Source organism: Brassica napus, chromosome C7 (assembly GCF_020379485.1).
Source record: "Brassica napus cultivar Da-Ae chromosome C7, Da-Ae, whole genome shotgun sequence".
NCBI classification, from domain to species: Eukaryota; Viridiplantae; Streptophyta; class Magnoliopsida; order Brassicales; family Brassicaceae; genus Brassica; species Brassica napus.
Window position 1 is genome coordinate 39,112,582 of NC_063450.1, and position 13,365 is coordinate 39,125,946.

A 13,365-nucleotide genomic window follows, 5' to 3' on the forward strand; every position below is an offset into this window, starting at 1 on the left:
CTGGTTCACAACAACTTCTACCGATTAAGAGCATCACTAGCTTTACATGATACACAAACAAATACATTAAAACCATATGCCTACAGAGAAACACATAAAACGATAATCACAATCAACTATATCAGACTATATACTTTCATGATCTCAATATCTAACTATCATATGTAATTGTAGCTCAACCAGATGCTATACCTTTTTAAGTCTGTACAGAACCCGCAATAAGGCCTTCAAATTGGTAAAGTTTGCTTCTTATCTTCATTGAAACAGATTTTTCTTAAATATGTCTCGACATATACGTATAACACAAATCAATTCTATACATGTAAAATGTATCATAATCTAAATTAGGCATGACAAATTTATCCAGAACCGAAGAACTAGACCGAACCCAAAATGTATACGAACGGATCATATACTCTAAAACTAAAGGACCAAAACTGAATCGAAACTGAACCAAGAACCGAATGGTTATCCACATTTTTGTAATATAATTTACATATGTATAAATATTAACTATATTTAGTTTTAGAATAATCAAAATTAAAAATTATATTTATAAACAAAATACACAAAAAGCTGAATTACCGGAATAATTTTATCAAAATATAATATTAACTGAATAATCCAATTTTTTTTATCCGTAAACAAAGAAAAAACTGATATTTAATCAAAAAGACACCCAAATTTTATGACTTTTAATCCAAATTAACCAAAAACTTGAACATTGTCGGAATCGAATGGATTCTAAATTAATCTCAGGTATTAGCCGATTCTTACTTTTGTTACCCAAACTAAAAACAAAAAAAAAAACATGAACCAGACCCAAATTGAATTTTCTAAATACCCGAACGGATTTTAAACCTCTGAATCAAATCGGAACCAAAATCAAGAACCAAATGCACATGATTAATCTGAATAATTTTAATAAAGATTTGACAAAAACAATATCTGCAGACAGCGCGGATCCGTATCTAATTGTGTTTAAATTGGACAATAATCCAACTATGACAAGAGTCGTAACAGATAACAATATACTCAAAAGGTATATGTAACTACACAAACTGTAATAAGAATCAAGAAAACTAAACGATTTTTAAAAGTATGTCTAAATTAGATAACAAAACAAATATGCCACAAAATCGTAACAATGTAGTCAAAAGTAATATCTATCTGCACATTTTTTTTCTTTTTTTTTTGACAGCAAAAAACATTTACAGACTCATATAGACTCCGTAAACCAATGTGGTAACTCTGCATCTATGTGTACGACGAAAGACGGTTGTGTCGGAGCATTGTGTGCTAAGCGATTCGCCTTTATGTTTGCCGTCCTAGGAACATGAACAATCTCTGAGTTGGTAAAGCTTTTTCTCAAAAACTTTATATCATCCAGGTAGCTTTCAAATGCTGGTCATTCTTCTGGTTCCGAAACCATCTTCACCAATTGAGAACAATCTGTTGCAAACGTGACCCGATACTGTCTTAAGTTCTTCATACATTCCATTGTCCAAATTAATGCCTCCAACTCCGCATGAAGAGGTGAGAGACTTGCCCTTACATTTCTTGCCCCTAACAAACCCTCAAACCCCGGTAAGGTGCTGAACCAGCCTTGTCCTGAAAAATAATCTTTATCTTTCCAAGAACCGTCAGTGAAACACCATCTTCATGTAGTCTCTGAGTACCACCCTGGGATTATTTACAACTTGTGCCTCAGCCCAAAGTGTTGATTCCAATTCTGCTAAGTTAAGCGTTTCCCTCGGATCAATATCAATATTACTGAAAACTTTGTTATTCCAACCCTTCCATATGTACCATAGGATCCATGCAAACTGATGATCCTCCATTTTTGGATTAACTATCCAAAACAGATGATCCATATTAGCAAAAATAGAGCCAAAAGGAAAAATGTTTGGGTTCGATGGAATCTTAGATAGTGCACACACTTGACGTACCGGAGGACATTCGAAGAACACATGATTTATTGATTCCTCCGGGTCCCCACACCGTGCACAGCTTATATCTCCTTGTATTTCTCTTGATTTTAAATTTTTTTGTCACTGCTATACAACCTGTCAGCAGCTGCCATAAAAAATGCCTTAACTTTGGAGGGAACTTCACTTTCCAGCAGAATGCCTTAAGTACGTCCACATTGGGTCCATAAAATTCTGGTGGTTTTTCCTTATCAGGATATATCCTTTCTACTTGATACCCTGATTGTACTGTGTATCTCCCATTATTAGTGAAATGTCATCCATTCCTATCATCCATCTGATTTCTACTCAGAGGAATACTTTCAATCATTTTTGCATCGCGGGGTTCCACCAAAGTCCTAAGTGCCTGTAAATTCCATTATCGGGATTCCTGATGGATGAGGGAATCCACTGTGAGGTCCGGGTAACTGTTATGAAAGTTTTTGTTTGCTGGTCTCGGGTGAGTGGATGAGATCCAAGGGTCATTCCACACTGAGATAGATGATCATGTTCCAACCCTTTTAATTAGTTCTTTACAAACCAGAGATCTAACAGAGATAATACTCCTCCAGCCATACGACGGGTAATATGAGCGAATCGTTTCTAGGGGTGAAGCATTCCTGTAGTACCGTCCTTTGAAAATTCGCGAAAAAAGAGAATTTGGCTTCTCGATCAGCCTCCACAATTGCTTTCCCAACATTGCCGTATTAAAATCAGTCAAATCCTTGAAGCCTAGCCCACCATTATCCTTATGGACACATAATTTATCCCATGATTTCCTATGCACACCCGTTGTACTTCCTCATAGGCTCCACCAAAACTGATCTACTGCACTCGTTAGTTTCTTCACTGTAGCTTTCGGTAGCCGATACACCGACATCACATGGTTTGGCAGAGCCGTGATCACCGACTTAATAATCACCTCTTTTCCCCCTTTTGTAAAAAATATAAAAGTTCATCCATTCACCCTATTATTCAGACGATCTTGTACAAAACCAAACACTTGGACCTTGGAACCTCCTAAACTTTCTGGCAAGCCTAAATAAGAACTCATTCCTCCTAGGTTCTGAATCCCCAAAATATCTCTCAACTCTTGACGGCTGGCTTCCTTAATCTTATGTCCAAATTGAATTGAGGATTTCTGAAAATTAATTTGTTGCCCTGAGACATCCTCATAATCCTTTAGTATCCTGAGAATAGCTTGGCACTCTTTTTGTTTGTCTTACAAAAGAACAAACTATCATCTGCAAATAGCAAATGAGAAACTGCTAGACACGCTCTTGCAACCTTCATACCGGTTAATTGTTTCATCCTCTCTGCTTTTTTTATATTTGTAATTAAAGCCTCAGTACACATAATAAATAAATAAGGAGATAATGGATCTCCTTGACGTAATACCCGCTGAAGTATTATAAGGCCTCGTGGTTGCCCATTGAGAAGAACTCTATATTGAACTGAGGATATACACCCTCGCATTAATTTAACCCAATGAAGGTCAAATCCCATTTTATGAAGAAGAGCCTCAATAAAATCCAACTCTATTCGATCATATGCCTCACTCATATTCGTTTTAATTGCCATTCACGTATCACGTTAAATAAAAAAACTATGTGTTTTAAACGTGAGATGTTATTATAAGCTTAAGCATATTGTACAAGTTATTGCAAGATTTTATTTAGATTTATAATAAATTATGATAATAAAACAATTTGTATAAAACCAAACTGTTACGTAATAATGTTGAACAATATAAATTTATTAATATTACACAATATATGATATAAAATCTTTATATATAAAATTGATTTGTGTGATGCACACAGCCTTCCACAACACCACAACAGGTTGGGGCTTTTTTCGACACCTGTTAGGTCCAGAGTAGATCGGTGTGGCCACGTTCCCTCCTCCTTCTCGCGCGCGTCGTGTTGTCTGTATCATCTTCTCAACATCAACAATCAAAGATCAGTAGCCGACAGTTTCAACTTTCATTAATACAAACGTAAAGCCCAGTTTTAACGTGATTTACCCCACTCGTCTCACTCTCAAGCATTCAATCAACCTCATCATCTCCAAAGTAACCGATGGAAACTCAAACTATAAATCCCCAAGCTCTCAGAGATGAACAACCTCAGCGAAATCGAGAAGAATAGTCTTTTCTGATTACCAACTCCGACAATCTCATCACCTTACCGGTTGAGATGAGCTCCGAAACGTCGGCGGCTGGAGACGGCGGCGAAACGAGCGCTGGGCCAGCACCGGCATACGACAAACAGAAGGAGAAGGCGCGCGTGAGCAGACCGTCTCTGATCCTGTGCCACGACGCGCACCAGAACGACGCATCTGCAGTCTGGAAACTCCTGGAGAAAGATCAGTCTCTGGTTCACGCCAGAGATTACGACAGCCAAACGTCTCGGGTGGATCGATGTTGTTAAATGTCTGATCGAGTTTGGTGCTGATGTCAACGCTCAGGACAGGTGGAAGAACACGGTACACTCTTTTTTTAAATGTTATTCGGTTCTTTTATCTCTTTATATCATGTTTGATCTGAAACTTTTGTTGTGTGTGTGTTTTGAAAGCCTCTGGCTGATGCAGAAGCTAATATGAGCTAGGAAGCAGAAAATGATCGAGCTACTCAAATCTCATGGCGTTTTATCTTATGTGAGTTTTTTTAATATCAAAGTTATAAACTTTCATTCCTCGAGGTAGAAAAATTGCTATGAAATATTAAAAGATTATTGCAATAAATTTAGGAACTTTCTCTGTGAAGCAAAGCAGCCTGCTTTAATGCGTGTGGCTGATTGAATTTTGTCTACGCAGGGTCAAAACGGAAGTCACTTTGAACCAAAGCCTTTGCCACCACCAATTCCAAAGAAGTGTGACTGGGAGATTGACCCTGCTGAGCTGGATTTCTCAAATGCAGCCATGATTGGAAAGGTTTGTGTATTCTTTTTGAATCAAGTTTTGATCGTAGGTGATCGATCCATAGTCTTGAGTTTGTTTAGTTCAGTGCAGTGGACTAATTGGATCTTTGGTCACATTTTGTTAGGGTTCATTTGGTGAGATTGTGAAAGCCTATTGGAGAGGAACACCAGTGGCTGTCAAACGTATTCTTTCTTCTCTTTCAGATGATAGACTGGTTATGTAAGTTCTTATTTCTCTCTTTTGAGATTAGCTGATACCTTGGTCCTTGGTAGAAGTCTGTCCTAAGATTCTTGTGTATTCATACTTGGTGTACTTTAAATGTATAGATTGATTTCTATTGTGATACTTTAATTTACAAGATTTTTGTCGGTTTACTTCTTTTTTTTTATCAGAGTCGGTTACTTCAATGGTTCGAATTTGCTTATATGAGAAACTGGAATCAGCATTGAACTGATTCAAAGATTAGGTTCATTTAAATTACAGAAAAAGACTAGAATAGCACCAAACCAAACAAAGTTTTTGTTCCTAAACTAGCATTTAAAGAGGTAAATATACACTTATACTTCTTTGGTATTAATCTAAACCTTAGGGTTTAGAGTGAAGGGGTGGAGTTTTGGAATTAGGATTCAAAATTTTATATAAAAATAAATAAATACTAAAAAATTAAAAATAAAAATTTAAAAAACAGTTTCAAAAAGTATTTTTGAATTATAAAAAGAAAATTTGAAAAGAAAAAAAATTCGGAAAAAAATTTCAAAAAAAAGTTATAAAAAATTTCGAATCTGAAAACATCTAATCTGAAACTATAAAAAAAAAAAAATCATTTTTTTTTATTTGTTTTTATTTATTTTTGTTTGTTTATTTAATTTTAAGCCAAAAGTATTAGGGATATTTTACCCTTTAATAAATGTCATTTTTGTGACTTCATCACGATTAACAGAATGGTGCATTTTTAATGTTCTCCCTAATCCTTGGGTTATGGTTAATGCCTCACAGAAATTGGGCCACCAAGCCCATGCCAGTAATATCTTAATGTATTCCCAGTAACTCAATCAGACATTCCTAATACACGTAACATGGCCAAAAAATACCTTAGCAAATGACTAAGTTTGTTTTACTTCATTGAAAATCGTTTAAATTGTTCATATATTTACACTTATATGCATCACTCATCAGTTTTCTTCATCCTGCCTTTACCGAAAAAGAAGAGCAAAATGTTGTAAAAGACCTTTTTCCTTATTACTGATATCTTGTAATAGTTTCTTACTTCATTTACGACTTAATCAACGTTCATTTATAAAATATTAAATCACCACTCAAGATATTCAGAGACAATATGATATCTTGTAATGGTCTCTATATTTTCTCTCATTTTTAAATTATTTTCTATATTTTTAATGGTGAAAAACTCTTTAAGAGCTCACCGCTAATGATGCTCTAAAGCATCTTAAACGAGAATCGGGATACCACGTCTTCACTTCTATTTTTGATTTTTTTTTCTTTTTTCTTTAATAGTTAGATACTGGAGCATATCCTTGCACTAGAGTTACTCTTACATATTAGTCTATATTATAGCGCTTATAATAATAAAACAATATCCACATTTTTACAATATATATAGTTCCCTAACATTCAAATAATTGTTTAATAGGATCCACACTTAAAAATATACTAAAAGTAGTGTTTTTAAAACCGAACGATCTGTGGTTGGACTAAGTTTGACTATGACTCAGTCACATAGGTGAGGGGTTTAATAGTTGGTTTTACCATAAACTGGTCAAATGTTAGATTGAATCTTGAAATAATTGAACTTAATATAAACCAATTGAACTATCAAAAATCTATGAACCAAACATATAAAATACCTTATATTTATAATGTTTTATATTTGATATTAATTTATATTTTAATTACGTATCATATTTACTAACTTTATTTTAAATTATATATCTAAAAAATATTAAATTAGATAATTGAACCACGTTTGATACGGTCGAACCACCATGATCTATCTGAATAAATATCTGATTTATCTTCCGGACCAGTTTTAAAACATTACCAAAACCAGATTGGTGAAGTTTCTTAACTAATAAAATAGTCATTTGATGAGTAAAAAAGGCTCACAAGTTCTAAATTTCATTATGAGCTACAATGAGTCGGGGTTTAATATAATAGCTAAGCTAATTTGTGTTTTCCACCAGTAATAGTGCCCACCAAAGATCGATTCATGCTATAAGGATACCTGAAAATAACCTACAAAGACATTTATAAAACAAATCATCTTTATGCAATAGAAAAACTATTACTGATAGTGATAATTCAGTTTTTATAACAAACAAGCACAAAAAAAAACCACAAAATATCAAATAATCCGCGCGTAGCGCGGACACACCACTAGTATTAAATAAAATAACACACTAATGTATATGCCTTTACTATTATCAACATCTAAAACATAATAGCAGCAAAATAAAAGTTTTTGTGTTAAATGGTAGTCCTTATAATGAGTATTCTCTTTTCATATGTAATTGGTGATTTACTCAGTGTTAAAAACAAATTGATTATTCTCTCGTATATAATGAATGAAGAATATTAGAAACTTTGATTTTAATATGTGTATAAGCTTGTCTCTTAACTAGTAAATCCAATCAAACGCCTTATGCATATAGGCACTGCCTTGTTCATGTTTGCCCGCCCACACTTTCAAATAGATACCATTTTCTCTGGCTCTCCAATCCCACAAGGCTCCATTATCTCTGGGACTTACCTGTTTGAATGCTGTGAAGCTCTGAGTGCGCCTATAGTTAGGCCCTTGTCTCAACGTACACATGAAACGCGTTGTCCCGAAAATGTTGGTGTTGAAGTATTTTTCATATCGTGCTCCTGGTTCTATTATCTCTGTCTTCATTCGGTTGTCTTTGGAGTAACAGCTTACGGAGAGTTTTTTTCTTGAATTTGAGTTCGTTTGAAATCCTGATGCTGCCGTATACATGGCTAATCATGCAGAAGCTAACCACACATAGAAAGATTGAGAGATTTTTCATATTTATTTTTGTAGGATACATATGATGTTTACTTCTTTTTGTGGTTTAGATTATATATACACATCTATATTGCTATGTATAGTATTTTAGTTTATAAATACTATTATAGAGAGACAAATTAGATGAGTTGTTAATGCCCTAATTAATAAGCTAGATAATCCTCGCAATTCCACAGGTTGAACTTCTGTTAAAAACTGCTATTATTACTTTGGAAAAAAAATAGAAACAGCTGTTATACATGTTAAATGTGCTTTGATCTACGTACCGTAGATCATAATCTGAATACCAACAGGAACTTGTTGTCAAGAATGTTGTATCGGGCCTGTAGCCGATACGTTCTCGATTCGCTCTCGATCCCACTCTCTCAAACTCTCTCGCTCTCGTGTGTTTATAGCGTAAAGAAAAAGAATGCACACAAGACGTTATAGAGTTCCCCATTTCTCCACCGGGTACTTCTCTCTTCAGGATCGGTGTCCCGGAATGCACTATCAGATATTTTCTTTTGCTACAATGAACTCAGCTCAGTTACAAGTATATATAGAATCTAACTCTCGTAACAGAAAGACGACGACTCCTTCAGCTCTGCTTTGCAGCTCCGCTTTGAGTTCTTCCGTGATGGGCTTGGACATAACCAGCATGGCCCACTAAATCACCTTCATGCTATCTCGACCCAATCATCTGTCAATCTCTCATGGCCTATCTGATCAATGTGATCAATGAGGCCGCTGATACTTCAACACATAACCATAACCTTACAAACTCCACCTTGGTTCTTGTTCTCTCTCTCTCAACATCATCTCCTTGACATTGTAAGTGCATTCCTGCTCCTGGTATAATCCTTTGCAAGTCTCCCTGATTTACCTTGAGACTTCCTTGACCTCTACGTTCAAATACTCAGCTTTATCAACCACTGATAACAACAACAACCAACCTGTTAACAGTCTTCAGCCACTGCACCGTCTCCCTTGCTGAGATATCTGAGACGATCCTGGATCCTCATGAACTTCAGTCACGTTCAGTGACTTCAGATGATCACTGAACTTCTCTCCTGGTAACACACCTTTGTCAATGCATCTGCCGGATTCTTATACGTATGAATCTTCATCACCTTCACAAACCCATGTGCCACTAGCTCTCTGACAAAGTTGTACTTGACTCTGACGTGTTTAGTACGCTCATGAAACATGTTATTCTTAGCCAAGTAGATTGCGCTTTGCGAGTCACAGTATAACTCTGCCGCTTCCTGCTTATAGCCCAACTCCTCACAGATTCCTTTCAGCCACACTGCCTCACGACTAGACTCGGACAAAGAAATATACTCAGCCTCTGTCGTTGATAGAGCAACAAATTTCTGTAAACATGAGCGCCATCTCACAGTGTTACCGCCCACAGTAAACACAAAACCCGTAATAGACCTGCTTCGATCTTGGTCTGACGCATAATCTGAATCACAGAACCCTCTGCCCTGAAAATCTGATCCTTTTGAGAGCATCAAACTTAGTTTCGCAGCTCCTTTAAGATAACGCATGATCCATTTCACAGCTGCCCAATGATCTGTTCCTGGCTTTCCCATGTATCTGCTTACTAGGCCCAAACCGTAAGCCAAGTCAGGTTTTGACCCTACCATTGCGTACATAAGACTTCCCACAGTACTGGCATATGGAACACCTTCCATCTTTCTCATCTGCTCAGCCTCCTCCGGTTTTGTAACAGCTCTCAACTTAAACTGTGAACCTATCGGAGTCTGAACTGCGCTTGCATCCTTCATCCCAAACGTCTTCAGAACTTGATTCAAATACCTCTCTTGAGACAACCTCAGAGTTCTTCTGCTTCTGTCTCTCAGAATATCCATTCCCAAAATACGTCTAGCAGGACCCAGATCCTTCATCTTGAATTCTGCCTTTAACAATTTCTTTAGCTGATCAACCTTTGTCTTACTTTGCGACGCTATCAAGATGTCATCCACATAAAGTAACCACATAAAGTAACAAGTATACTCTTGACTCAACTGTTTTTCCTTCCAGATACACACACGGATCATACTGGCTCATGTTGTACTTCTTTCTGATCATAAACTCATCAAACCGGTGATTCCACTCACGTGGAGACTGTTTCAACCCGTACAGAGCCTTCTTTAGGAGACATACTTTTTCTTCTTGACCTTCCTTAACAAAACCCTCTGGCTGCGTCATATATATTATTTCCTGTAGAACCCTGTGAAGAAACGATGTCTTGACGTCCATCTGCTCCAGCTTCATATCAAACGTAACAACTGCTGATAAGAGCAACCTGATAGACACATGTTTAACTACTGGAGCAAAAACTTCGTTATAGTCAATCCCTTCAATCTGTGCATAACCCTTTGCAACCAAGCGTCCTTTATATCTTGGTTCTTCCACTCCTGGAATGTCGGGCTTGTACTTGTAAATCTACTTGCAGCCTATAACCTTTTGATCTTTTGGTTTTTCTGCGAGTTCCCATGTTTGGTTCACATCATGTGATACCATTTCTTCACTCATAGCTCCATTCCACAGACCCCAATCTTTACTTCTTCTTGCTTCAGCATAGGACTTTGGTTCCTCTGTCTCTATCTCTTCTGCACTAGCAAGAGCATAAGCTACGAGATCTCTATCACCATACTTTGACGGGGGCTTAATATGTCTTATAGCCCTGTCTTTGGCCAGAATGTATTCACTCAAGTCCTCCTCTTCTTCTTGAGACGTAGTCTCACAGTCTTCTTCTGAATCACTCGAGTCTGAGTGATTTATCGGATCATTTATCTTCATAGCTCCACCTTGAGCTGAAGATTCTCCTTCTGTATCTTCTGGTTCAAACTCTTCCAGCTCCTTCTTGAAGGAGACCCGCTTCTTAGGACTTGTCGCCTTCGCTTCATCAACTGTTAGTTCAGTAGCCTCTTCTCGTTGCTTGTAGAGTTTCTCTTCGTTTAACACTACATCCTTGCTCACAACAACTTTCTCATCCTCTAGGATCCATACTCTGTAGCCCTTTGTCCCAAGCGCATAGCCCAGTAAAAATCCTTTAGTTGCTCGAGGACTGATCTTATCTGCTACTGAGTGAACATACGCAATACACCCGGACCTTCTCAATTGATCATACCTCGGCTCTGTCCCTGTTCACAGAACCTGGTGACCTGTTGATGATGTACACTGCAGTTGATGCTGCCTCTGCCCAAAACTTTTCTCCCAGACCTGTCTCATGAAGCATGCTTCGAACCTTATCCATTATTGTCCTATTCATGCGCTCTGAGACTCCGTTCTGCTGTGGCGTGTAGGGGCAAGTCTTGTGACGCTTAACTCATGTGTCTCTGCATACTTTGTCAAACAAGTTGTTGCAGAACTCCAAGTCGTTGTCAGTTCTTATACACTTCAGCTTCTTCTGACTCTGATTTTCAACCAACGTCTTCCACTCTTCGAACTTCTGAAATGCCTCATCCTTTGTCTTAGGGAAATATATCCAGACGCGCCTCGAGTAGTCATCTATGAACGTCAGGAAATACTTGCATCCAAAGAGACTTGGAGTTACATTCGGCGATCCCCACAAGTCTGAATGAACGTAATCAAGTATTCCTTTAGTTGTGTGTTTTGCCTTTGGGAAGCTTTGCTTATGCGACTTCCCCATTGCGCATGCCTCACAGAAACCTAGAGATTTTATCCCTTCTTTCTTTAGGTGATCTTTTCTCACCAGGACGTCCATCGATGACTGACTCATATGTGCCAACCTCGAGTGCCATCTACTCGTAGTATCCACTGCACTACAAGCATCTTTACCATTGTTCTCTCTGACTGAACCCTGAAGGTAGTAAAGACCCTGATCATACTGCCCTGTCAATACCCTCTGATTGTCTTTGTAAAACTCCACCTTTAAGTCTGCTCCAATATACTTGCAACCCACCTGCTCCAGTTGACCGTAAGAAATCAAGTTTCTTCTTATGTCTGGAATGTACCTCACTTGACTGAGGGTTACAACCGTTCCATCGGGATTGTCGATGGTAATAGTGCCTTGCCCTTTCACCGTACAGTGTGTGTTTTCCTCATAAGGACTTTGTTTCCTTCAAATTCTTCAAAGCTCGAAAGAACTTTTCGTCTGGGTGTGATGAGAAACGTACACCCAGAGTCTAGTACCCACTCATCACTCTTTGCTAGAAGACTTGCCGTCAGAGCTATCGAGGTAGGTAGCTTCATGGCGACATTTGCAGATGTTGATGGTCTGCTCTGTTCCTAACTGTTTCGCTGAGGACAGTCACGCTTCCAGTGATTTTCATCCCCACAAACCCATCAGGCATTGGACCCATATCTCGGTCTTGACTTCGACCTTCCTCTATCCTGACCTCTGCTCCTTCCTCGGTTGTTGATTTGATTCCTTGACCCCTTCTTGTCAGACCTTCCTCTGTTTTCAACATACAACCCTTATGTACCTTTCTTGACTTGTCTTGAGCCCCTCTCTGTCTGTGCTCTGCCTCCTTTGCGTATGCTGATAAGATAACCTCATTCACTGTGAGGGTTTCCTTGCATGTTCCATATTTCAGGGTGTGAACCATTGGTTCATAGGCCATTGGGAGACTCGTCAAGAGTTGAATTTCCTGATCCTCATCACTCACCATGATCTTCAGGCTTGCAAGGTCTGCAATGAGCTTCAGGAAGGCGTCAAGATTTTCCTCGATTGACTTTCTTTCTTCCATCTTGAAACTCGCAAAGCCCTGCTTCAAGTATATCCGGTTCGGAAGAGACTTTGTTTGATAGTCCTACTCCAGTGCCTTCCACATTCCCAATGCAGTAGGCTCGTCCATTATCTTCCTCAAGATGGTGTCACTTAGACACATTCCCAACAGATTCTTCACTCTGATGTCTTTCTCTGCCTCTTTACGATCGACTTTCTCATCTTTAACCTCAGAACCATCTCCTTTTTCATCTGAAGTTGCCATCGGCTCTTCCTTCAATACTGAACCCAAACCTTGAATCTCTAACTGACCAAGAAGTTTGTACTTCCGTAACCCGAAGTCGTCCTTGCCTTCGAACTTCACCATCTCGAATTTTCCCGGTGTTGGATCCATGCTGACTCAATCTTGATCTGTTTATCACCTGCAGATAATAAACAGAGATAGATCAGTAGCAATCAAGTCCAGATTTGGATCAAGAATCAGTCCAACAATGAGACAAAAAAAATGAGTTGTTCGAGTATTCAATAACATGTATTCAATCAAGAAGAGCAAGAGATAATCCCCTGACGATCATGATAGTCTCCGATCCAATCGATTGTAGCTTGCGATTAGATCTGGTTTCCTTCTAGATCCCGTGATGACTATCTTGACCGCTTATAGATCTGAATGATCTAGATCTATCGATCTGATTCCTCCCACTGTCTACCTCGAACCTCAAATCAGCTTCGTATCCCTCCAACGGAAAAACCAGCGC

General features: G+C 38.1%; 1 protein-coding gene, 1 long non-coding RNA gene and 1 pseudogene across 2 annotated transcripts; 1 reads left to right on the top strand and 2 right to left on the bottom strand.

The window, feature by feature from the left end:
- Nucleotides 1–3,658: 3,658 nt before the first annotated feature.
- Nucleotides 3,659–4,204, bottom strand: LOC125589736. The gene is made up of 2 exons (XR_007325899.1): nucleotides 3,994–4,204; nucleotides 3,659–3,905 (listed from the first exon to the last, which is right to left on the bottom strand). It is a non-coding gene; the product is annotated as an uncharacterized LOC125589736 (long non-coding RNA).
- On the top strand, nucleotides 4,088–5,296 carry LOC106410364 (dual specificity protein kinase shkB-like). The gene is made up of 4 exons (XM_048762087.1): nucleotides 4,088–4,454; nucleotides 4,544–4,625; nucleotides 4,785–4,901; nucleotides 5,014–5,296. The coding sequence occupies exons 2-4, from the start codon at nucleotides 4,587–4,589 to the stop codon at nucleotides 5,110–5,112; spliced, it is 255 nt and encodes an 84-aa protein (XP_048618044.1). The 5' UTR covers nucleotides 4,088–4,454; nucleotides 4,544–4,586; the 3' UTR covers nucleotides 5,113–5,296.
- A 1,349-nt stretch (nucleotides 5,297–6,645) lies between these two features.
- On the bottom strand, nucleotides 6,646–7,954 carry LOC106410046 (annotated as a pseudogene).
- Between the last annotated feature and the right edge of the window lie 5,411 nt (nucleotides 7,955–13,365).